This window comes from Phoenix dactylifera, chromosome 3 (assembly GCF_009389715.1).
Source record: "Phoenix dactylifera cultivar Barhee BC4 chromosome 3, palm_55x_up_171113_PBpolish2nd_filt_p, whole genome shotgun sequence".
Classification (NCBI taxonomy): domain Eukaryota; kingdom Viridiplantae; phylum Streptophyta; class Magnoliopsida; order Arecales; family Arecaceae; genus Phoenix; species Phoenix dactylifera.
Window position 1 is genome coordinate 10,513,554 of NC_052394.1, and position 27,290 is coordinate 10,540,843.

The 27,290-nt window shown below is 37.5% G+C and overlaps 1 protein-coding gene across 1 annotated transcript; it reads right to left on the bottom strand.

Annotated features, from left to right (window-relative positions):
- Positions 1–436: 436 nt before the first annotated feature.
- On the bottom strand, positions 437–17,421 carry LOC103716047 (cysteine-tryptophan domain-containing zinc finger protein 7-like). Its single transcript, XM_008803895.4, has 14 exons — positions 16,914–17,421; positions 16,121–16,193; positions 15,891–16,024; positions 15,407–15,766; positions 13,881–15,304; positions 13,176–13,630; positions 10,879–13,022; positions 10,623–10,783; positions 6,073–6,233; positions 4,731–4,891; positions 3,067–3,781; positions 2,758–2,914; positions 2,560–2,654; positions 437–662 (listed from the first exon to the last, which is right to left on the bottom strand). Exons 1-11 carry the CDS (start codon positions 17,067–17,069, stop codon positions 3,590–3,592), a joined length of 5,421 nt encoding a protein of 1,806 aa, XP_008802117.2. The 5' UTR covers positions 17,070–17,421; the 3' UTR covers positions 437–662; positions 2,560–2,654; positions 2,758–2,914; positions 3,067–3,589.
- Between the last annotated feature and the right edge of the window lie 9,869 nt (positions 17,422–27,290).

Genomic DNA, 27,290 nt, shown 5'->3' on the forward strand with positions numbered 1-27,290 from the left:
TATGCAAGAGGCTCTTAAGCTCATCTGGACTTACTAGGCGAGCAGTTCATAAGCTCAAGCTTATCAGTTTAATAGTTGACACGAGCACTTAGAAAGCCAGAAAAAGCCAAAAACAAGCTGCTCATGAACAGCTAGCTCATTCGACAGCCATTGCAGGAGTCATGGCCTGCAGACCCGCATTTAATTTCAAAAACCTAGAAATGAAGTTCCTGAAAAATTCTCATGATGCTGCTCGAAAAGAAACCCATGGACCTTTTCTTTTGCATATTGAGGACCTCCAATAGGCATCTCGAAAGTTCCGGACTACATGACAAGATATATAAATTAACAAATACAAATCAATTACAGCTTGTCTTTACCCGGAATTATACCATTAGGTTCACAACCAATACCAATGTGCAATGAACATTGGAATGAAACAGAGTAAGCGCCAAAATTGGGGGGGAAAAAATCATGCTAGCATGTTAAAGTATAAAACTTTTTTTTATTTTGAAACCTTTTATTTTGAAATAAAACTTTTCTTCTATTTAAATACATGGGGAGTAACCAGGTCCAACTCAGAGGGTGTGCTTTTGTACAATTCTTGATCCAAACCGATCAAAACAACTAAAAGCATATAGCCGCCCATGTCGCTACTCGGTCACCTTACCATCTTTTCCAACCTGAAAAACAGCAATTTTGAACAATCAGCACACATCTACAACAACAGTCGCACATTAAGGTTGATGTCTACACCAGCGGTCAAACCATTGCAGTTTGCCGTTTCTTATAAAAGAACAAGATTTCCAACATAATTACAACCCCAGCAGCATGCATTTGCTAAGCTCATTGCAGCTGTATGATTATCCCAGGAAAACATGCCACTAATCTAAATCAAGATACCTAGAGTTCAATTAGATTGTTATTTATATTTACAAACAAACATTAATTTAAATTTGGATTAGTTGTTATCTATAAATTCATATAATGCTGATTATCACTTGAAAGTATTTTAATTTGGATCAACCCGACATCCAAATTACCCAGATCTTAAGAGATAGGGACTCCAGCGGTAAGAAAGACTCACTCAGTGAATCGGTGGATCACACACTTGGAGACAGGGACAGGGACACGCCTGACTATTTCGAAAGTAGACAAGTGTTGAAAGAGTGAAGTCTGGGGACAACGGTAAACGTGAGGAATGGGATCTCCAAAGCCAGAATCAGCATAATTACAAGCCTTGGGAACAAGGTTTAACATATTTAAAAACATAAATCATAAATCACATCAACTGTTTCATCTTACCATCGAGAGGGTCCATTTCTCAACCCAAAAAAAAGTCCACTAAATGCAACGGTAGGGAACCTTGAAAGAAGTTGATTGTTGGTCTTTAAATGTTCTTAGATTGCAAAATCATGATGTATGTTGAAAATTCTTGATTAATGGTCCCTAGTTATTTGTAAAATTTGAGGCAAATCTAACACAAAGTACTCATTCGATCAGTAAAAATTATCCATTGTATAACCACTCAATGCTAAACTAAGAAATTTCAAAACCACCTAATTTGTGACTTTTGGCATTTTCAGGAAATTGAAAATCTTGTGAGTAATATGAATTCTCGGTAAAGATGACCCACCATTGCTAGCAGGACAAGAGTTCTGAATTAAGTGAGCAAAAATACTCATTTACTATCTATATAGACTAACATAAGGTTTGAACCGCATATTTAATGCCCAAAACATAAATGAAATTTTTAATCAAGGAAAGAAGAATCGTGACAATGTCCTAAATTACAGTAGTTCATTACATAAATAACATTAGGATGACATCCTGGTCTTATCAGAAGGAGAAACAAAGCAAAAGATCTGTCAGAAGGCTAAAGAAAGCACATACAAGTATACAACATGAGCCCCTATCAGGGTGCGTCAATGGAGAAAACCATGATGACCTTCCAAAACTAAAATCCAAAACATTAGCATGATCATTGTGTTCAAGCACTAGTCCAACAGATATCGAGTGTAAAAACAACTTCAGATGCTCACATTTATGCTTTATGTCAACAAAATTTTCATCATTTACAGCATATTCATATGCTCAAATCTGCTAGATTTAGAAGTGCATGTAATGACATCAGTATATTATTCTCATATCTCCAACAGTTGGACATAAAATATTCTGGTGTCCAGCAGGATATTGTACAAGCAGTTTCATACAAGTTCAAACGGTTCCACTGTTGTGGAGATTTCAAGTAGTTTAATCAACAGATTCTAAAAATATAAATGGATCAACCAAAGAAGTGTTAACATGCAGAGCTCAAGGCTTTTCTAGCAAAATTTGCAAAGACGAATACAAAGTATTGATCTTATCCAAGGAAGATTGGATAGAAAGTTATTGGTGGCCAAAGAATGTACGCAAGTACACCCGGGACAGGGAGTACTTTTTCCACTTCGCCCTGTTTCTTCCATCCACTATATCACCTTTATAAAAACTTTATCTGCTCTCTTCTATCTCTCCATGAATGTATCTTACTGCTTATCAAATCTTTAAAAACATCGCTGTAACTGAGTAGTATGCATTTACCTGTTGGAATTTTGACTGAAGACTAACGCAACAAGAACCCAACAAAAAGACCCTTGCTCCCCACATTATGTTAGTGTTATGATTTAACAAATCCCCTGCCGCATAGAATAGACGTGCATCAGCTAATAGAGTCTAATATAAGCCTTAGAAGATGAAAAAGCAAAAAGGAAAAAAATCATATAACTCCACTTAACAGACCTCTTCGGGTAAGGTTAGAACTCAGATGCTTCAATGTCAGAGAACCTACGAACTGAATGTCTTGTATAACTACACTATAATTGCTCAGTACTAGTCTGCCCTTTCCATGATCACATATGCTCCAACCCTAGTTATCAACAAAAACCAATAGGACAACCTGCAAAGAGAAAAATAAAATAAAATGCAAATGATTTAGCATCATCTATAGCAGTTGGCCTCCAAATGGAAAACAGTTTATCCAATATTGTTATAGCTTAAAACAAGAAAAGAATGAGAAACACAATTCTGAAAACATTATATAAGACATACCATGACAAGCAATGTCAGCTGTATTCTGCTTCATGGCATTTTAAACAAGGTCACATTTGGCACCCAAACCAGACCGAGCTTAACGGAAAACAATTCATGTCGGCCCACTTCCATGATGTTTTCATCACATATTTTGAATCCATGAATAAAGAAAGTGAACAACCCTGTCTATAGCATGATCTCCATCATGTTGCAGAGACTAATAAGAAAATGCACATCATCTGTCACCTCTCTACAGTTGATGGTGCAAGGGCCAATGAATTCAAGCCTTAAACGAGCCTAAAAACATCAAAGGCTGCAATGAATACAAAGACTGCAAGGTGAACTTTCTGTACACATTTTACAGGAAGCAAGACTTAAAAGTCCAGGCCCTTTTGGAAGAAAGAATATGCTATCATAAAAGTGAGACGGAAACTAATCGAGCATTTTCACCCCCATATAACCAGCACAGCAGAGGATAAAGCAGAACAACATGATCCCTTGTTTCTATTCACAGGGCCAATCTTCCTCTATCTTTGAGCACTCAACAATTAATAGACTCCATTGACAGTCGTACAAGTCGCAATAGTCCTTCTACGTTGTCAAAGTTGAAATCCAGAACTTTTCTCACAGAAGACATGCCATCAGCCCTGTCCCTCTCCAGGCTGGCACTAGCAGCTGCAATAGCAATCTTTGATTTCCTGGTTGCTTCAAATGCACAGTTTACATCACTTGTCTGCAGTCAAATATGTTTAGGACACTTTTAGATTCCATGCTAAAGCCATTAACAATCAAAAAAGGTATTTATTACATTTGTCTTATGAGAAAACAGCAGAACACTTGTCCATATGTACTAATACTAACAAAAAGTCCTACATCTCTATATCCACTTTTAGATAAAACATTTACGCAATGTTCTTGTTGCCAATTGCACGGCATTCCAAAACAAAATTTTCCTCATGAGTATACAAAGACACCATGCATATACATGCATATATCCTATGAATCATGGAAATGGATACAAATATTTTATGAAAAAATATAATATGGTTACTGCCATAGCGCAAATCTGGGAAAAAGAAACCGATATGATGCAGCTGAGATATGGTAGTAAATATAAACAAAACTTCTACAAATTAATTCATAAAGCATAACCAGTTATCATCATAGCAATATTCCATGCTTGATACAATAACATCAAGATCCAAAATCTCATTGTTTAGTCATCATCCAAAGACTGCAACATGTACCACATAGCACATGCAGTAACATCAAAATTACAAACTCTAAAATTAATCACCATCATTAAGAAATCAACATTCACCCAAAAAGGGCAAAAAAAAAAAAAAAGAAAGAAAAAGACAAGGCACTGCCCCTCATCCCTGGAGGAATTTATAAAATATCACAATCTTGATATCCAACCCATATTGGATGGAAACACACGTACTGCATGAGCCATTAAATGCAGCCAATTTTTGAAAATACCCAAGTTTGTGTTTTCAGGTGGCTTTGGGCAAGTGTGTATTTGCCTGTGTTTGTTGTTGTCATTCTCATTCTCATTTGGCAATCGGGGATGATAACATATGTTTTATCAAAAAAAAAAAAGTTATTTAACACCAAATTTTTGATATGCCTATTTCTCATCTACCAAAGCTTCATAAAGAATCCAAATTAGCAATACTTACATAGCTGAGCAACCGCATGACGTGGGGATGATTGCAAGCAGCTATAACATGGTTGCCGGCAACCTGAGGGGAAGTAACACCTCTGGCTGACATAGCCTTACCTAATGTACCCTGATTGTTTAAATTATCAACATCTGAAGCAGAAGAAGACGGAGACTCCCCTACAATGAAAAATGGACAATTGTCAACAACCAAGCATGCCTCTTCATTAGAATGAGAATAGTGTGTAACCCAAATAGCAGGCATAAACAGAAATGAGGTGAAGTAATAATTGAATGGCACAAGAAGGAAACCATTGACAAGCAACCATAAAGTCCCACAAAACTATATCAGGGAAAGGAAATGCAGATCAAATTAAGCGACAACATATGATGCATGACAATCTTTTATAGTTAAAATTTCCAATTTAATAAGAATAGACTTCTTTAAGATAAATAACATACATAAGTGTGTGCCTATAGTAGACACATCAAAAGAATATCACCTTAAAACTTAATCTTTGGCAAATCAATGGAATTTTGTTATCCATTATTTTGAAAGGAACTAAGCATTCGTAAGGGGTAACCCTTGGCAAATTCATTATCTATTCCACGAAATCCATCAGAACCAACAAACCTTCTCTCTATACAAGCATCTGCACCTGTTTCCAGTGAAAGCAGATATTGCTTATATTCAAACGAAACTAGCTTTTACTGTTTTACTTTTTTTTCTCTTTTTTTTTGAACTTGAGGGTGGGCAGCTCAGAGCCCATCCTCCTTTTATTATGGTGAAGGAGGGACTTGAACCTAGGCTGCTGGTAACAACTCCCAGCAACTTCAACTCTACCATTTGCACTTTCAACATGACCTAATTCACAAACACCTGGACACTAGTATCTTCATTAGCAAATAATAATTTAAAAATTTAGAGTAAACAGAATCCCACTAGCCCATTATTGGAGGTCATGATAAGAATCTAGCAGTTCCTGGTCCAAACAAAATGATGAATTATATTCACAAACAACACTAGCAGTCTAGTAGTTTTGTTCACTTCTCAAAGTTGGCAAAAATAGAAGTACAGGCTTATGCTGACGGAGCTTCACAATAAGCTCGCGAGATATCGCAGTAGATCAGATGTAAGGCATTATATATTGTCCACTTTTTCGTTCAAGCAGATGAGATCCTTATAGTACAAACAGCTCATTTACATGATAGTTTTTCATGCAACTCCTATTGAACTCTGATAATTGGATTGTTAAAAGTGTCAACTAGAATTATCAATATTTAAGTCTATAGTTCAGGGAAGGTATAGTATTTATTAACTTTTAAACCGAATTTCCAAGAATTGTTACATCTCCACTAACCTGGCTGAAGAATCTGAAGAGCTGCTTGCAATTCATGTTGGTCTTTGCTTGCATTAGGATATTTGTAGTATGCAGACTTCAAATAGGCCACTTCTACACACTTGTATGCTAAAGCAGCAGCTGCCGTCTCTTTGCATCTTTCATATTCATGAGCACAAAATCTGTTAAAAATAATTAAGCATCAGTAAACAAAATGGCATACTGTAGCCAAAATATTTTCTTTATTCTAATATGAAGTTTTAATTTCAGCAAAAAAGAAATATAGATTAGCATGGTCCAGTTCCTCAACTCAGATAGGACAGTCCCATTCTTCAACTTGGATAGAGACATGTACTTGGATACCATGAGTGCATAGGTATTCAATTTGCTAAGTAAAAGTAAAATCATTACTGTTTCATAACCAGTCCAGATCAACCAGGTCAATCACCCCAAACCATCATGCACAAGCCAAAGCAAGTCAGGTTATTTGAACTAGAAAAAAGTATGAGCAGCTTTTTCAACCACCAACCCAAGCTGTTCAACCATTCAACCCACCTGGATCAGATAACTGATGCTCACACAGTTCTAGTGATAGAGAATCCTGGAGATAGGCAATTAAAAAAAAAGGAAATGGCTTATTTTTCTGATACCCCTTTTTTCCTATTTAGGTTTCCATTTCCCCAGTTAACGGTTTCAGGTGGGGTTTAATTCACCTTGATGCCGACAATGAGATTGAGAAGACAGCTAGAATCATTTCTGGAATCAACAACAGAAGCCGTATTCCTAGATAGGGACAGTTGATATGAGGTTTCTCCACCAGATCTCAAACATCTTTAGGGATTAGAGGTAACACTTGGTTCCGATTCAGTTCTTCCTCTTCCAATTGGTTGATCTGGTAAGGATCAAATTTGGTTCAATTTTCACTAGTAAAGATCAGGTTGTAGTTAGCTGGAATATTGCTCTTCTCCTCACCTTCTTCCTCGGATAAACACAGGGCTTGGCTCTCTTTTGGACCGAGGCAGGTTGAGGCAAGTGGGCAGACAAAGGGCTCACTAGTTAAGACAGGAAGAAATGGCAGAGACTGGACATAAAAAAGGATACATGTGATCCAAATATAGATTTCTGATTGACCCATAATTAGAACAACGAACCATGAGCTGGCCACCAGAAGTGGTTCCCTCCAGATTGCTGAGTTTAAAGCACTAGTGATATGTGCTAGGACATACTTCTTCACAGAACATCTTGAGGTCAAAAAGGGTATAGAAATGTTGAATATTATCAAATCACTCTTCTCCTCTGCCATAATCATGATTTATCTCGGTCTTTTATCTTCATCAACTACAACTGGTCATATGATGGCTTCAATCACAAAATGACCAACTTTTCTTCGTACAAGCAAGAAGATTATGATGTTAGGCGTCAGAAGATTAATTCTACAATATGAACTCTCATGGCTCATATTTCCATTAGAAAGCTATTGGCTTTTTCAAAGCAAGAGGCCAAGGGATAAGCTTTAGTGTGGTGCGTGATGATGCCAAAACTCAAAAGCAAGCATATTAACCTACTTTCTTTTTTTTTATACAACGGTACCTCACACTAAACGTGCATGAGTGCAGCTAATAAAGTCAAAAAAGAGAAATTGGCAAAAGAAAAAAGGAACAGCTGCTAAGTTATTCCACAAGATCCCTCCAGAATAGCGAGCAGCATAAGAGGCGATCCAGTCAGCAGCACTGTTCGCCTCCCAATGCACATGAGCAGTCCGGAAAGAACCACACCTTCTCAAGAGCCTATGTATGCCCCAAAGCAACGAATGCTCGTTGTCGTAGCTGTGCTGACCTCGAATCCACTCGATTACCATAGCCGAGTCCCTTTCAAAGTAAATGTTGTCCGCACCCAAAACAAGTCTCGCATAGGTGATGCCCTCCCATACCGCTCTCAGCTTTGCTCCTATGACAGTCGTGTCGAAAATACATCAGCCCCTGACTGCGACGAGTCTGGAGTTGTGGTCTCTAATCGTAAAGCCCACTCTCCCACTGCCTCCACCCTCAGAAACACTGTCATCAAAGTTTACCTTAAGAAAGCTAGGGGTTGGGGGCTCTCAGAAGACAAACGCAAACTCGGTCGCTACATGAGCTGAGTGGGAGTCCTAGATATCCCTAATCGTCTCAGGTGAGGCCACCGCAGTAGCCTCGATGATCTTCACAGCATGGAGTAATGCTCTATCCACCATTGTTCTCAAGTTCACCCTTGTACCCTCGAAGATCCTGACATTTCTGTCTAGCCATATATGATAAGCCAAGTAGGTATCTCTAATCCCCCACTCCACAGTACTGGGCTCCGCGAGGACTCCTTCAACTAGCCTAGGAAGTCCTAAACCAGTGATCTACCCTGCCGCATATTGGGAGAAGCCATGGCGCACCTCCAGGTCTATTAACCTACTTTCCAGTGATGGTGGTTGCTAACATCAATCAGTCTTTGATCTCTTTAATCTGGAACATATCTATAATGACTAGGCAAGTAATGATGGTTCCTTATCACACCATAACCATCAACCATTTCTCGACCATATATATTCCAAGCATCCTCAATTACCACATAATTTTTATTATGAAAAAAATCCTAAGTCACTGCAAGCTTTTTTAAATCTTCTAACAGCATTTATCCATGCTATCTCCAGTTTCTCCTCTTTCCAGATTGTTCAATTTGAACCAAATATTTTTATAATGAAGCCTCCTTAGATCTCCAATGGCAATTCCTTACTTCCTTTTTTATCTCCATAAATTAGCCCATAATAATAGCAATTCCTTTCCTCCTCAGATGTACTTAATCCACCCCCTAATGTTTCTTGACTTACCATATTACCTCAACAAGTTTCATATGAGTAAAACTCACTTTGTATGCTTCATGCCCTAGACCCCCTTTTATTCTTGATATATTGAGCTATACAACATTCTTCCATCCACTCCACCGAACATTCTCGATATATCTCCTTAGATATATTGACTTTCTCCTCTATCTTTTCCTAACCACACCATGACTTCACCCTGGGGCTTCACCCCCTTGATGACATTGATGTGGAGACTCAAGTTGCTCTTGGAGATGTCTTTATTGTCTTCCAATTTGCTTTAGATCTCCCATTTCTTGTTCTCTCATCTTCCTGTTTCCTTTCACCCACAAATGCATGCTCTAACAATTCAAGTCGAGTTTGTCATGTCGAGCACAAGCTAGCTTGAAGCTTTCATGAGCCAAGCTTGAGCTAAGTCTTCCCAACTCAACTTGAGCTCAAGCCAAGCTCAAAATGATGAGATTTAATTTCAAGCCAAGCACGAAAAATCTCTAGGTCAGTCATGTTCAACTCGTTTACACCCATATCCGTAGGATACTTAATGCATTTTATTTATTTTTATATAGTTGAAACCTATGCAGCCACATACCATACATGCATTATATGGTCCCTTGACCGCCCGCTCACCCACCACCATTTTCTAAAACACTGGCTATAAGGCATATTTGAGTGGAAGAGAAACAGTTGAGTATTGAAAGATCATGATCAAGAAGCACCTTCTACCACATATGGCTATTGATCACGTAGAATTAACGGATAGTCACTAATGAAATCAAGTGGTGCTAGCTTTCTTCATTTCATGTTCACAAAGATCTAATAGCACTTTGAATTTAGATTTCCAATTTATGCATGAACTCCTAAATTTGAGGGAAACCATGTAAAGAATTTATCCTTCTTAATAAGATCTAATTGAATTTTTAATGGAAAGGATAGAAGAATGCATTTTACGCCCTAATAATTCCATCTTATACAAACTGATCAAGGGTTTTCTTTAGAGGTGAATAATGCCTTCATGATTAATTCATAGCGATGACATGATTCAGAATCAGGAGCTTCTTCTTGTTCAATGCATCATGAATATGTGTTCCTATGGTTACTTTTAAGCATTAGTATAGCATAGTTAGGTATCCCAGAAGTCCTTGCTGAATTTGCAATCAGTTTGATTATTAAAAGCATTTGGGATGTTCAAACATCATTTTGGGTTCAGTACTAGCTATGAAATGATTGTGAGAAAATATTTGAATTTTAGTTTCAAAGACTCAAAAGTTGCAAATCAAGGCCATGAACACTTTGTTTATGAGGCTCGTAGATTTTCTATAAGGAGGAAAAGCAGACCAAACCATAGTAGTTGCTAGTGAACCAAAGAGGTAGCCTAACTAATGTACATGCTATTCAAATATGTTGATCTGCCAGCAATCCAAAGGATTTCCTGGTAAAAGAGAGGAAGAACTAACACAATAAGAAAAATGAATGGCTATGTTAAGATCAACTATTTGATTAGCATTGTTACAACTTACAACAGCTCGGAGGAGGTGCATCTAGCAAAATCACGAAGTACTCTAGGCTTACGGCTGGGTCAAGAAGAAAGAGGCTGGCATGCAGTACTCAAGTTTGCCATTTTCATATCTCAAGGACAAATTATCTGATATGGGTGTTATCATAATGAAGTTTCTTTGTCAATTGCCTGTTAATAAAAAAGTAATTTATCATGGTATTTTTAGCTTACTCGCAGAGTTTTGCTGTTTCAAAATACATCTGCATTGAACGGGAAGGGTCTCCTTGTTTTGCACTATCAAAACTGAGAGGCTCCATAAGAGAGGCACAATGCAGAAACTTCAATGCTGCCTGAAAGTATAGGCTTGTGCTTTCAAGTTCTAGTCCCTCACTCTGTAAAATAAAACATTCATTAAAATGTTCGCAAATGAATAGTAACCCTAGTGCACCTAAAAAATGAGAAAATTATATGAAACAAGTATGTTTACCTTTAAACGATTAGCTGTATGCTTTAAATCTCTTGCTTCTTTCATGACAATGTGTGCAGCAGAATGGCCATCCTTTCGAATTGGACTTGATGTGTCAGGATCATTTGGGGTGGCCTGCCTCAAACCTGGATGGTGCAATCCATTCTGGATATTGGGCTGTCTAGATTGTTTCCCTGTCTTGGATGTATCAGCATTTACTGCATCACAGGAGGGTACTTCTGACCTGCTTTCCTTGACAGGTGAGAACTTCTGAGGGTCCGGACAGTGAGTTCCTTGTTTATCCCTAAAAGACAAAATTGAATGTGCTTTCCCTGTAAGAAATGGCAGTTCCGGTAGATCAATCTGACCAGAAATTAAGTGATTTGGTGATTTTTCCTCATTGTAAGAAGATCCCAATTGTAGGCCATCATGTACATTGGATTTGCCACATCTAGCTCCTACAGCTGAAACTCGTGAGTCAAGATCTTTGAGCTGAATAGGAAGAACGGAAGGACCATGCTCATCCAAACTTTCTTGTATTCCAAAACTTGAGTTATTATCTCTTCTACCTGTAGAAGATCTTGCAGTACAGTCTTTCTTCCCTGAGCAATCTTTCTCATCCTTCCCCTCAAAACTGTAATTTTTATCCCTCGCATTTTCAAGATAAGTAGAATGCTGATGAGAATCAAGGTCAACCTTCTGTCGGCAGCTGCTGCCATTCTTGGTAGAATATGAATCCTTGTTTTCGCAAAAAGAACCAGAAACCTTCAGTTTACTATTGTCCATGTCTGATTTAGAACTCCTATGTCTCCCCTTGAACTTCAAAGAAGAGTTCTTACCAAAGTTCTGATGACTAGAACCATCTACCTGGTGGTGTTTATTCAGCTTATCAAGATCTTGAGCATGGTCTTTATATGGAGATTCATGAAGACAGTTGTTATCAAGATCCATAAGATTTCTAGTACCACTCACCACATTAATCTCTTCAAATTCAGCGGTTGAGACACCATCACATGCACCCCTTTTCAAAAGCATCTCATCTTCGACTTTGCCGCCAGATAATTGATTTGCTTCTCTGCTCTGGCGATTCAGTGGCCTTCTCACAGAATCTAAAACTCCAGATTCTGCTGCTTTATAATTTTCTATAGGTCGTCTTTGGACAGAATAAGATGTCTCCTTCCTTATTTTTCGCGAACGGTCACTTTCACCATCGACTTCACTATCTGAACATCTTTTTGGGCTCCTCAGGACAGAGGAACCAACATTTATTGCATCTTCCTTTACCACTGATTTTCTTTTGGTAAAAAGCTTCTCAGTGTTTGAAATCCTCAATGGAGATGAAGAAACTGACTCTACTGGAGAGCCCTTGAGTTCCTGAAAGTTGGCTTTACTTCTGCGGGAGCTTGAAACCTTTGAAGAACTTGAAGTAGCTGCCGTAGAAGCCTGTGCATAAGCCATATCACTCTTCAAGGGATCAACACAGTCCAATGCCTGTTGAGATGTAGTCCCCCGGCACTGCCCCAACTGATACTCCTTTCCAACAGCATAGCTGCCCTCATCATCCATTCCATCAGGTAGATGTTCTCTACTGGAAGGCAAGATAGCCCTCATTGAGGAACCTCTTTTGTCCATCCCACCATCAATCTTACTTGCACTAGAACCCATTCCATCGGAATTTGAAACCCTAGCCTTCTTTGACTTTAACATCTCATTGTCACTTAATACTTCATTAAGGGAAGCCTGGGCCTCCTGACTGTCCTGCCACTCCTTCGGTTTTCTTTTCTTAGCAGCAAACCTCAGTCCCTCGGGTTTTTCAAGATCTGACGTGCTGAATGTTTCTTTAATCTCCCCATTTGAAATATCCTGAACTTCATTTTTTAACCTCCTAGATGACACAGATAAGCTGCCTTTTGTCTCGCACTTCAAGTCCTTGGACAAAGAAATATTGTTGTGTTTCTGACGATTTTTTGCAATTGTCTTAGTTGACAGACCATTAGCCATGTCAGGACCTTCTTTTCCAATTACATCATGGTCAGGATAACAATCTTTGATGAGATAATGTGATCCTTCGTTCTTGATTTTTTTAAATGCTCTAGAATCATCTTGCTCGACCTCTCTCTTGCTCTTCGGCTTTGATTGTTTCCCGCTCTTTTCCATAAAATCACCTGTAGTAGAGTACAAGAGAAATAGCATATTACCATCACAGAACCAAGTTTACATATTAAAAAAAATGAGCATTGGCACAATTAATCGATGCGTGGTAGGTCAAATGCCTCCAGAAAGACGTAAAAGAAGAGTTTAAATAGTACGGACAGTACCTCCATTTGAATAGCAGCCCAGATTTTTGTGCTTCTCCTTTTGTTTGTGTTTTTGCTTCTCCGAAGAGAAGTCAGTTGATTTTCTTGTGTGTCCAATGCTGACTTTGTCCAATGAGTTAGTTTCAAAAGGATACTGGCTTGCATTATTTAAACTTCTATTTTTGATAGAGGCCTGCTGGCTCATTTTCACAGGATTTGAAGACTGAATTGAATGATTAGACACATTTGATGCATCCTTGGGTCCATTTTTCCTCTTCCGAACAGCAGGCACACTCTGCAAATTACGTTCAAGTTTTTGATTGCGATACTGAGCATTGGTTGTTGTAATGCCTGATGCAGCAACATTATGACCTTCCAAACTAGCACCAGTCTCTGGGGCAGCGGGAACCAGGTAGAGTGCATTTAGAGCTTTTGTTGTTTCCTCCTCGCCGATTTCGCAACTATTCATTCCATGCCTAGATAAGAATTTCAAATAGTAATCAGTTAAAGAACAACATTAATCGACAGGCATGAATGATAAAAATGAGAGTTGTTGCTTACCTACTTAAACTAGAAAAATAATGAAAAAGCAACAAGATATTGCTATACTAGTAAATACTCATAAGAATTTGTGCATTTAAAAAAACAAGAAAAAAGATATAATACAGCAATCACCAAACCAAATTAAGTTTTGGTGGTCAACAGTGCATCGAGAGAAAAACTTACAGCCAATTAAGCATGTTACATTGCCAACTCTTGGGTAGTTGATCAGGATTTGTCCAGTAGGGTAAGAGGCGCCACTTCTGGCATGCATCACAACATACCCAATGTTCCTCTATAACAACAGGAGCATAAGGGGCAGCAGCCGCACCTGAAGTTTGTGCATTGCCCATCAAAGGCATAACTGTGGGTTCATTAACAGGCACATCAGTGATTGGAGGCTTATCGATCTTTTTGCCACCTGACCTCTCCTTTGATGTTTTAATAGATTGAAACGGCTCCTCATGCTCAGGCTTCAGAACTTTCATCTCATCTTTGGAATGTAAATCCGGCATATCAGTTCCCTTCTCTAGCTGTTTGGCATTTATATCACCCAAAACATCCCCATGCAACTCTTTAAAGGAGTCACCACTCAGTTCTTTGCGGGATTTTAAAACTTTGAACTTCTTTTCAGAATAGTTAGCTTTTGCATGAGACTTTTTCTTTTTTTCTTTTAAGGATGCAGAAGAATGACCACTCAGGTTATCCTTTGATAACTCCATGAGTAATGCAGCATCAGTTTGTTTTCCCAGTTTTCTTTTGCCTTCAAACTGGTCCTTTCCTCGGAATATCTTGTCTCCATCTTCTTCACATGGAGTAGCTTTCTGAGATGGAACATGTTTAATGTGATCTGCAGGTCCAGAAATTCGCTCCTTCCTTCCCTTAAGCCTGTCAGAATGGGCATTGCCTGGATCATATTTTTCCTTAACTTTGCCTCCGACTTCTCGTTGCAAATCAAATGAAGCACCCTTTGGATTACATATATTTCGTTCTTCCAAGCCCTTATCTGCCATAATTGTTTTTGAGTTAAATTTCCCTTTTGAATTTGTTGTTTCGTTTCCTAAATTGCCAGCCCCATTATTTTCCATGTTTTCCAATGACTCCAATTGTTTATGCTTCACTAAATCAGGTGAGGGTATTCTCTCCTTCATTTGTATCTTCTTTGGTTCCTTCAACCCATTCAACATCCTATTGCCACCTTTCACTGACTCCCCAACTATCTGCCTTTCTGCCTTTTTATCAGCATTCCTTGAACCAGATAAGGATGGTAAATTCATTGCATTAGAAACAAGCTCTTGTCCAGCTGGGCTTTCAATGTCAGTTTCCCTATTCAAATTTGTGTCTATGTCATCTTGGTATTTTAAATTCTTTACTTCCATGGACCTCCCTTTCTTGTCATCAGATTTCATTTTGTTTTCACTGCAACCTTCAACATCTCTAATAGGCAGTGCCAAATCACCTAAGACCGCATACTTTTCAGGAATGCCCTTGTAAAGCATGCCTGTTTTACAGTTTTTGACGAAAGAAGTATCTTTTTTAGTCAGCTGGAATAGACTTTCTCGAAGAGGTGAAAGCAAAAATCCCCCAGGTACTGAAAAGCATGTCATCATCTGCTTCATCGCATTTATGAACACAAGAATCATTAGCTAATGAAAACCATATTATCCTGCTTTCTTTAATTAAAGACAAGCCAATGGTTGTAGCAAATTTACCTGGAGAATGGTCCTGGGAGATTCATCAGGCATATCTGGAAATTCAGGGGTAAGGCCTCCACTCCCGTCCGGGCTGTCCTCCAGTGATGAAGATGGAGACATGTCGAGGCCCAGGCCACTGTAGATAGCAGCATTATTTCTTGCCAAGATGTTATCAGGGCCAACTTTTATCCGGACCTTTAGTGTCTTCTGGTCACTACTATTAACTGGTTTACTCAAGGAATCATGCTGGGGAATAGGCTTCTCATCATTGACTGTGCCAATGTTATTTTTGCTTGAGTTATCTAATGGTGATGCTGAGGCAGTGTTATTTTTGGAAAGTGATAACCACGTCCCGGTTGAAGGATTCTGACGTGTACCCTATGGAGAGACATGATGATGATTACAAAATAAAGGCAGGCATGCTGGACTGCTATACATTTTCTTCTACCTAGAGACCTAAAATGGTACATAATTTAGTACATGCCAAATTACAAGAATATACCTCAAATGAAGGGGCATAGGGAGATCTTGCAGCATTGGTGTTTGGCGCCTTTGGTGGACTTTTAGGTTGAGCCAGCATGGGTGGAGAGCGCTGGTAAGTAGGCAAAAATGAACCATATCCCCCAAACTTTGACCCTGTTGTCGAAATCAATTTTCCGATCGTCATCTATTGCTAAAATTACTATTATTAGAAAACCAATATCATATTCAAGACTATGCAATCTGCCTTACCCAAGTTTTCCGCAGACACTCCACCTTCAAAATCTTTTTGGAAGTGTCCCAGTACATCGTGAAGTCTTTCGCCCTGAAAGGAAAAGAAAGCCAACTTTGAGAAGAACAGTAAAGATGCACATGGAAAAGAAGGGTGCCACCACATTCTCGGTGAGAACCATAAACATAAACTGTATGAGTACTCTTCCTGCTTAAATTCATGGACTCTCAATTCAACAATCAAACATCATAAATTTAAAGCCCCATGGCAAGGCTGGTTTTTTCAGCCTAAGTTCTAAATCTCGGTGCAAGATCATATAAATATTTTTACAGTTGCCACTATAAGACTTTAGATGAACTCGCACATTTCTATATTTCATGGAAAACATTTAGTACTAGCACATCCACAATGCTTGCAGCCAAACTTAAGGAGTTCCTAGTAAGAACTTTGATGAAAAGTCTTTCTGAAAAAAGCATATTGACTCACAAAAATTATAGGTAAATTGACGCTAGCGAATTTGGAAAAGTGCATGCATTTTTTCATCTAGGCATCTCCTATCATAAAGCAATGTGTCTAATTCCACTAATTCCCAAAATTATGCTCCAGAAAACAACATGAGCAACAAATCTGAACTACCTATACAGCCTACTCAAATTGCAGCATAGAAGAAAGAACAATAGTATCTGGGACGGGCCAACTACTAGTACAAACCTCATCAAAGCCATGAAATTATCAATTATAATGACAGAAAGATCCAATCTTTCTCTTAAAAATGAAAGAAACTACAACCGAGAGACCAATCAACGGCCTTACGATGTAGGAGAGGGCGATATCGGGGTCGATGCAGGAGTCGTCCTCCTCCTCCTGCCCGGAGCACGCCTCTCCTTCTTCAAGCTCGTTCTCCTCCATCCCCCTAAACCCTAATCCTATCTGCCTTCTTCCCTCATCACCCCTCCTTACCGACAGCATCCAATCACCCACCCTGCCCCACCGCCCAACACGAGACACCCCGGCCCAAATCCTTCTCCACCCACCGCCTCCAAGCGCCCCAAAACCGAAACCCTAGAACCACTCCAAAAAAAGGGCGAGCCCGGCGGGCCGCATCGACCCCTGCCCCCGGCCCCGAAATCCGGCGGCGATCGACGCCGGGAGAAGCGGAGATTCGGCGATCGCAAGATCCCCGAGATCGAATTCGATAGAGGGAAGAGACGGCGGCGAGATCGAGATCGCGATCGCGAGGATCGCCGGAGGGTTTTTATCTTCCTGGCTCTCCACACAGAGAGAGAGAGAGAGACGTTCTCTTCTCAGGAACGGAGAGAAAGGGGAAAAAAATAAAAATAAAATGTTTCCTTCCTTGCATTCTTTTATATTAAGGCAGCGGGGGGAAGAGCATACAGCGCCAAACGGGACCGAATGGCGTTTCTAATTTCGATTAATTTTGATTAATTTTTCTCACCGTTTATTCTATTTTCTATTTTATTTCCCGCTAGACCTTTTGTTGGTGAGTTCGGACGCCGCCGAAAACCGGCTGCCTGGTTTTTTTTTTTTTTTTTTTTTGACAGCGAAGGCTTTCGCACAGGGTAGGACCCAGCCAAACAGCGAGAGGAAAACTGACACGTCAGCAACTCGTCGGGGAGGAGGATGGTTCGGCGTGCGGTGGGAGGATCATGAGAAATTCTTTGCGGCCCAATATCTGATGTTTGATGAGGATGGTCTAACTCGTGTCATCATGTAATTGGTTGTTCTTCCCGTGACCCCACTTAGGTTACACACTAATCCTTCTCCATGTGTATGAAAGTTTGTTTAGTAGCAGCATTTGGCCGCGCAGCACTACTCTGGCCGAGAGAAAGGGTTTTTAGAGGGGGCATTTCGCATTTCCTTGTGCGAGACTTCGATCTTGGGGTGCTCATCACACTGTTTGCCACATTTTGTCTTTGTTTCTTGGGCACCCCCATCCCTTGGCTATTTCAAAGTAAACTTAGACAGTATTAGGTCTGTGGATGGTATGTCTGGAGGGGTCGCATTTGTGATCAGGAACTATCTCGGTCGGATGATAGCAGCAGGAAGGCGGTGTACGCCAGGACTTACAGTGGTTGGGGCAGAGCTGCAGGCAACCTGTAAGGGTATATCCTATGTGAGACGGGTACTTGGGGCCGAACGGGTGTACCTCGAAGGTGATTCATCTGTAATGATTGACTGGATTCGGGAGGTGGATCGGTTTGGGACGGTCATCCCCTCATCCGGGAGTCTCGCAGGATGACTGAGATAATGGCTGAATTTCAGGTAGTACATGTGTTCGGGAAGGCGAAATGGGCAGCAGACTGGGTCACCTCCTTTGTCGTCCGGTATTTTGGTGGTTTTCTTTCGACGTCTGCATCAAACGCCCCCCCCCCCCCCTTTATACTTTTTTTACTTTCCTGTGATTTGGAAGATTGTACTCACGTTCAATATTTATAAGATGAGTAGCCGTTTTTATCCAAAAAAAAATTAAAATTAAAAAAAAAAAAAAAAAAAAAAAAAAAAAAAAAAAAAGAGGACTTCCAAAATAGCTCAAAAAGTATAAGAGAGAAAAATATTTTTGGGACTGTGACGGAGAAATTCTCTGGGACGGAGTTAAATGATGGGAATTTCCGTGAGGAGATATGGACGCCGATTTAGTGGAAAAATGTCATCATTTCGGTATGAAGCATTTGTCTCTATTCCGCTGTTTTTTTATAATTTTTGTTCCACAAATTTATTAGAACTTAGGCAGGTTTTGCATGAAGCTTTGAGGTCAAAAATAAAATTACGTAGTATGTTTAACATTGTTCATTGTGTTTGAAATCCGTGGTGACAATTTTCTATATACTCAATTATTCATTTGCAGTCATTCTTGTATAATGCGTACAAGCCTGTTTAAACTGGTACTTTTAAGTGTGCTTTAATGGGATTTTAAATCGTGCATCCTTATTCTTTTATAATAATCTTTCTTTCAAAAAAATATTCTCGAAAAATAATCTTAAACTTTCTATGAATGCCTTTGAGATAGAAAATAATTTTTTTAAAAAAAAGATCCTCAAGATTCATCAAATTTGCTAATCGTTGTATTGTTTATTTTGTTAATCAAATTTAACATGATATTTGATGTCTTTATATATTTACTTGTAACTATTTATTAAGATTAAAGTAATAGTGAGGGGTCCTATTAACCATTGACACCACCCTTAAAATATTTCTGCCCCAACTTGTGCTTCACATTGTTATGATTATGGTCATAAAAGCCCGTCATTAACTATTCAATATGATCGAAATTATGGATGAACAATATTTTTTGTTAAGTATTGCTCCAATAAGAGTTCATCAACAATGATGACTATCAAGTTTCAAAATAGTAAGATGAGTTGGATTAAGGTGTAACTTGGGTTGAGATCAATTTGAAACCACCTATCCAATTTGCCCATTATATAGAGTTATAGAGCTAAGGTTTCATAAATTTGTGTAGGGTTTGGGCTTAAAATTTCTAACTTGATCTAAGTAGGGTTTGATTAGGGTTGACCTTCAATTTAACCTAAATCCAACTCTTTCCCAAATGTAACAAGACCCAAACTAATTGACCAATGTGTAAATAAATACAAAAATAAATCAATCATATTTACATTTCATAGAAGTTGCTTATATGACTACAAAATAGTTTTTAATATTATTAAACTATATATAATTGTATCATTAAAATTTATAAAAATATTTCAAAATCTTTTCCTAATTTTAAAATTCCTTTCCAACCTAAACGAACTCAATTGATGACCCAAAGATTGATTCATAGATTGATTTTGATGATCACAAAACCTTGAAGTATAGATACTAATGTTTATGTTGCAAGGAGAAAGATATTTATTTTGCAAGGAACATAGCAAGTTGGGAGAACACAAGAAGGCCTCCAAAGCTCTCAAGTTGGAAGAAAGCTACAATTTATTGGCCCAAAGTTTAAAGTTCAAAGGATTCAAATTGGAGGAGTAAAATCAAAGGAAAAATTCAAAAGAACAGTCTTCGAGTCGACTCCTGAGGAATTCGAGTCGACTCCAATGTTTACCGAGTCGACTCCGGGGAAGTATGAGTCGACTCCTAGGAGTCACAGGCAGAAAAGTCAGAGAGCAGTTTTCGGGTCTGAAATTCGAGTCGACTCCAGTGGAACGCGAGTCGACTCCGATGGTTGGCAGGTCGACTCCAAAGAAAGCAAGAGTCGACTCTCAGCGGAACACAAGGAAAAAGTCAGAGAGCATTTTTGGGACTCTGAGATTCGAGTCGACTCCCGCATTGCACGAGTCGACTCCGAGACTCCGCGACCATCAACAGACAGAAAACCAAGTTACTGCCTCTGAGATTCGAGTCGACTCCCAGACAGCTCGAGTCGACTCCAAGGCAGCGCTACACCAAGATGGCAGAAGGCTGTGTTTCGCAAACTGAGAGCCGAGTCGACTCCAAGGAAGTTCGAGTCGACTCCGACTGAGAACAAACAAAAAGACAGAGAGTTGATTTTCTGCGCTACAGTGATCTCGAGTCGACTCCCAACTTCAGGAGTCGACTCCCAACTTCAGGAGTCGACTCCCAGCTACAGTGCCGGCAGACTACTATTCACAGATCAACTCCTGTTTCAGCCGAGTCGACTCCTACTTCAGCCGAGTCGACTCGAGCACGCTGGGAGGCATAACGGCTAGTTTTTTCTTGATTCCAACGGCTCTATTTTTGTCTCTAACGGCTAGATTTTTGTTGGGACTCCCTCTAAAGCTATAAAATCAAGAGAAGAGCTAGGGGAGAAGGTATGGAAGTGGGAGAAAACATTTAGGGAAGAGATTTGAAAGAGATTACAAGGAAAATCTTCCATAAGCACAAAAGGGCCATTCAAAGTAAAATAGAGAGAAGAAGAGCATCCAAGTGAATCCCAAAGCTTCCTCTCCATCCGTGTGCTGCCTCGGAGATCCTCTACTTCGTGCAAAATCAGAAGAGGGGGCAAGTGAAGAAGAAGCCGAGTTCCTCCATCTACAAATTAGTTTGAGGGCTTCTTCTCTTTTCTTTACTTATTTACATTTGCTATATTTGCTTATTTGAGAAGCTTGTATTTGATTTAAACTCTTGTTCTAATATCTAGTAACTTGATTCAATCAAGGGATTGAATCAAGGGGTTAAGGTTTGTTGGTGAGCCAAAGGAAAAAACCAACGTTGTAAGGTTGTGGTTGGTGAGCCTTTGTGAAAACCAACCGGGTTGATTGTGAACCCGGAAAACAATCATTGTAAGGTTGTGGTTGGTGAGCCTTTGGGAAAACCAACTGGGTTGGATTGTGAGCCCGTGAAAACAATCGGTTGGTTCTAGTCGGTGAGCCTGTGAAAACCGACCGAGTTCGTTGTGATCTCGCAAAACAACAAGTTGGGTTGTGAGCTTGGAAAACAACCGACTGTAATCTAAGGGATTATAGTGAAATTCCCAAGAGGTCTTGGGGAGTGGATGTAGGTGCTGGGGTGCACCGAACCACTATACATCTTTGTGTTTGTGATGCTTTATCTCTTGTATTTCATGCCTTCCATTCATGCTTGATTGTGTAATATCTCTAGATTTGTTTCTATAGAGTTATAAGTGATTTGCTTAGCTTCCACTCCATTCTTACCATACACATAGATTAAAATTGATCATACAACTATAAGTTAATGTTAGATCAATTGCACCCTAAAGCCATAGTATAATTGCTCTAGCTTAATCTTTCACTGCTTTACTTGTAATTGCCTAGAGCTTAAGTAAATAACATCTTATTATTCCGCTGCATTCTATTCAAAGTGAAAATTAGGGAACATAATTTTTAGAAAACCCAATTCACCCCCCCTCTTGGGTTGTCACCTTGGGCAACAAGTGGTATCAGAGCAGGTGCTCAAGATTAATTGTTGATCTCACGATCAAGAGCCAAAGATCATGACAACTCAAATAGATAGTTTTCTAGGAGAGGGACAGTTAATTGATAGGCCTCCACTGTTTAATGGCATAGACTACACATATTGGAAAGCACGCATGCGCATTTTTATTCAATCACAAAACTATTATTTATGGAAAATCATAATAAATGACCTTCACACACTCTCTCATATTGATGAGAAGGACTTAGCACAATTAAATGCTAATGCTATGAACATATTATATTGTGCTATTCAAGAAACAAAGTTTAATGAAATTTCTGCATGCTTATCTGCTAAGGAGATCTGGGATACTTTAGAAAATATTTATGATAAATCTCAGATTAGCTCACATATGCTTCAATTATATACTAACAATGAGACTGCAGAAAAGGGTGATGAATCTCCCTCAGTCGAGTCGACTCCAAGTAGCTCAGAGTCGACTCCCAAGTTAGTCGAGTCGACTCCAATAAGGTCCGAGTCGACTCCGAGGCAAATCAGCTTCCTAAAGACAAAGAAGAAGAGGAAGCAAGAAGAAAGGAAGAAAGAGGTAAAATGCAAGAAAGCCTTGACCAAGAGAAAGTCAGACAAGGATTTGAAAGTTAGGAGCAACAATGAACCACAAGAGGTAACTAATTTATGTCTTATGGTACAAGAAGATAAAGTAGAATCTGAATCTAATCTTACACCAAATGAATTTCATGAAGAATATTCTTATAATGAACTTTTGAATGCTTTTCATGATTTGTATGGTGAATATAGAAAACTAGCTATGAAGAATAAAAATCTTAAGAAACTAACTTCTGAAAATAAAAGCTTAAGGTCGTTTTCAGAAGAATTGATTCAGAAAAATCATAACTTAATTAAAGAAAATCAAAACTTAAGTAAAGAAATTAATCAATTAAAATCTGTTATTAACAAATTCACCGTAAGCTCTGAAAGATTAAAAATGATGTTTGAAAGCCAACATGCTGATTTTGATAAATCAAAATTTAGCTTGACTCCTTCACTTAGCCATAAATCTCTAGAGAAAAAGGTTATCAATTCACCAAGCAAACCATTAAATAAGATAACTTATTTCAAACATGAAAAGAATGGGCATAACAACTTTTCCCATCATTCTAACACAATTAAATTAAAAGGTAAAGTTATTACTATTAAACAGATTTGGGTTCCAAAAGGAACCATATGTCCTAACTCTCAAGGACCCAAGCAAGCTTGGGTACCCAAAAAGAAAATATGAGGATGCAAACATAGGTGTGCCAAGATGCCCATGGAATAAAAGAAACTTAAAATATACTTATGAAAAGTTATTAATATAATAATAAGGAAATCAGTAATCCTTGCATCTCATCATTATTTTTGCTTTAGTATTTGATTAAAATATGAATTGCATGTATTGATCAATTTTGTGATATAGAAAATACTTTTGGAAATATAATCAAATCACTTCATTTTATAGGATACTTTACTCACCATTGGATAAAGTTGCTAAATGAGTAATCATTATTAAGATTAATTCTATGAATTCTCTATATGCTTGATTGAGAGTTTTTATCCATGGCATTATTGTTTATTGATCATAGATATGATAATGTGTACTTGGTATGCTTGTGAATATATGCACTATGAATACCAAGATTAAAGAAACCATCCTTGGCACATAGAATCAACTCATGCTGGTATGTACTTAATCTCAAAAGACCTTGCCATAGGCTTACTTAGATTATCCTCTTAAAGGTCAAAGTTTTACTATGCATGCTAACTAAGGAAACAAACAAAAATAATTTCTAAATCTAGAGTTGTTGTTTCCAACACTAATTTTTTCAAAAGCTTACATTAGCCTTGTTCTTGGCACTCAAATTAAAATATTTTCTGCATTGGCACAAACTCACAAGAAGCGATCAAATGATAAAGGTTTGCAAACTATGAAATCATGGCATAGTGATTGAAAACCAATTTTGTGTTAAGTTGTGCACAGAAAAATAATATTTTTAGCACCAAGGACACCTTAAGTAAAACAGGATTAATAGAATTCTTGAAGAAATGAAAAAGACAATTGTGTATGATAGTCATCTACTTAAATGATTTTTTTTTAAAAAAACTATCATCACTGCTTGTCATACATATGATTTCTATTAGATCTATTTTTGATGAAAACTCCTTTTGATCTTCTGAAAAATGGAAAAGGAACCATTGCATATCTTTCATATTTTTCAGTCGTACATGTTATGCTTGATATGTTCTTATGAAAAATAATGCCAAATCTGATAGAGATATGTCTATCCTTGGATATCATTCATCAAGCAATGCATATAGAATATTCAATGAAAAGATTTTAGTTGCAAAAATATCAAGTCATCTTATTCTCTATGAAACTAAGGATTTATTGTCAAGCTACTAAGATCAAATTATATATGGTTAATCTTTTACCTATAACAAACTGAAAACTTGTTAATAATTATAACAAAATTGAGTTTTTCTGAAATGCACTTAATGAAGGAAAATTGATAACTACTAAAAGACTAAATCAAGAAAAGATGTAATAGATCTTAATTCTTGCATGATTAAAAGTAAAGATCACCACTATCATTTGCTTGCCTCATGAGCTTTATATTCTGTCAAATGAATGTGTAGAATTCACTCCTATGTGGTTATTTCATTAAAAAGGAGATCTAAATAAAATAACCACCATATTTAAAGATTACACATTACATATATGATAAAGCAATATGTGATTTGGAACAAGCATCAAAAGTATGATAGCTTAAGTAACCTTTTTGATAGAAAGTAATCGTGATAAATCTATGCATCAAAAAGAAGAACTTGTGATGTCTTACTTGCTCAAAGTATACATAATTTCTGGTTCTACTAATGAAAAGTTATATGAAGATTTTACTTAGCTCATGTTAAGTGAGTTTGAAATATATATGATGAATGAATTAACATCTTCTCTCAAACTCCAAATTAAGACAAACAAGAAAGGGATCCTCATTGACCAACGTTAGTCCACAAGAAAACTCTTATAGAAGATTGGCATGAAGAAGGTATATCTATGACCCCATCTTGTAGAATTTGAAAAGGATGAGCAAAGTAGATCTATTGTGTTAAAGCTGTATTGAAGCATGATAGAATAATTATTTTATCATACAGCTAGTAGACCAGATTGTATGCTCATTATGTGACCTTGTGCAAGACTTCAATCTAATTTTAATGAATCATATTTTATTAATAACCAATAAATCATAATCTGAATTTTGATAGAAACAAACGGTTAAGATAAATTGATTAAAACTTAGTTAACATATCTTACTGATAATTATCTTAAGCAAATAGAATCTAAACTAAATTGATTTGATCTTGATAAATCTATCTATTGCCTCACATGCTTGAACTATCTTTCTATCTCTTTAGTTCAAGTGATATGTGCTTGCTAATATTTAGGCAATCTCTTGAGTAAAGTGACTCAACATGCAACTATTGTCATATCTTATATTGAGTCATCTAATTAAAAAATATATATATGTTGGATGAATGCTTTGTATCTTAAAGAAACTAATGACCTTCCTTCAAGAAAGAAAAATGAAAAATTTCAACTTGAAGGATATCTTCATGTAAGATACACTAAACATTCACATGCAAACAAGAGAGAGGATCTTCTTCAGCCAAAAGTTCACACATAAGAAATCTAGTTTGGCTTGAAGAACATATAATGAATAGGTAATTTTAGATACCTTTCTCACAAATTAATTGAGCAAAGTCAATAACTTAAATCCTATTATGGCATGATTAAATTCTTTAATTATTAATTTTTGATATCATGTCTATATGTGTATTGACTGACTTATACTTTTAGAAATTGTTTCATGGTTTGCTCAATCTAAAATATTTCTATAGCTGTATCATAACCATGAAATACACAAGTATATGGTTAAAACTCTGATTTAGAATGACTTGTGAGAAGCTACGAATTCTTGGGCATAATGAAAATAGTGTTTGCATGATATACCTCTATACGATACATTTCATTATTTCTTTATTCTGCTCTTTCATGTAGATTACTTGAGAATAACAAAAAGAGAGAGAGATAAAGAAAAGAAAATGGACATTGTTCAAAAGATGAAAAATCTGAGCAAAGGCAAGTACTTCAATCTTAAGGAAAAGCAAAACAAGCATAATATATTCGGCACATTTGGAAGGGATAAAATCTATAATTAATTACACTCAAACAGGGAGAGTTTGAAGTAAACATTTTAACCTTTCTATATTGCTCATCATAGGGATGGTGCCAATGGAGAGGCTAGTGGTAGTACCCGGCACTATTTGACCCAACTATTCGGTGTAGGGCATATTAGGGACGGCACAAGAGGGAGGCTAGTGGTAGTACCTCGTGCCCCTTCCCAACTCCACCGGATAGGGAGCAAATAGAGTATAGAGCATAAGAAAGTAAAAATGAAAGACAAAGTTAATGAAAGTATATAAGAAGAATCAAGTCATTTGTTTTAAAATCACTTGAAAACACAATTTAAGGATGAAATCAATGCAAGATTATATTTAAATAGGGGGAGTTTATTTGAAAAGAATTGATTTTGATCCTTGACATGCTTGTTCTTATTATTTTGCATGACTTAACACATAATATATTTTGCATGTGGCATGATGTTTTGAATTATGAGTTCTCAATATTTTGTAATGCCCCATGCTTGGATAAGTTGATTGAAATAGGCCTTAACTTGGAATATGTCTTAACATTGCTCACAAATCTTTGCTTCACCCTTGCCTCAAACTAACTTGTGTTCCAATGCTTGAATGTTTAAAATACTACATAAAGTTTTTTTTTAAGTAATATTAAAAAGAAATTTCAGTCTTATCATTCACGATTAACTTTGAAAGTTAAATAGATTTACAGAAAGAAGAAGAGAAGGATATTTCTATTTAGGCAAAATGAATTGATCTTGATCTATCTTTCTACTTGCCTAACTTTGATACATTATGTCCTAATACTTGTTAAAATATCCTTTATTTTGTATCAAAACTCAATATTAAATACAAAGATTCTGAAAGTGCTTTAATGTTATTGAAATATGTATTTTTCAATCTTAGTGATTTAAGATGAGCTACAATGTAGAAGATACATATCTCAAATTATAATTTTGAGAGCCTTCTTGGAAATTCTTATGAAAATTTAGAATCTGATTTTGTGTAAAAGCTTAAACTTAACTTAAAAATGCTTATATCATTACATCTTTGTAACCTTAGTTATATGCTTCAATG

What these genes read in the sequence shown, in the direction of transcription:
- LOC103716047 (XM_008803895.4), bottom strand. Translation starts at nt 17,069, where the DNA reads ATGCTGTCGGTAAGGAGGGGTGATGAGGGAAGAAGGCAGATAGGATTA. An exon ending in TCTTCAGATTCTTCAGCCAG is followed by an intron (nt 4,892 to 6,072) that starts GTTAGTGGAGAT and finishes TTTTCATTGTAG; the next exon opens with GGGAGTCTCCGTCTTCTTCT. An exon ending in TCATGCGGTTGCTCAGCTAT is followed by an intron (nt 3,782 to 4,730) that starts GTAAGTATTGCT and finishes ATTTGACTGCAG; the next exon opens with ACAAGTGATGTAAACTGTGC.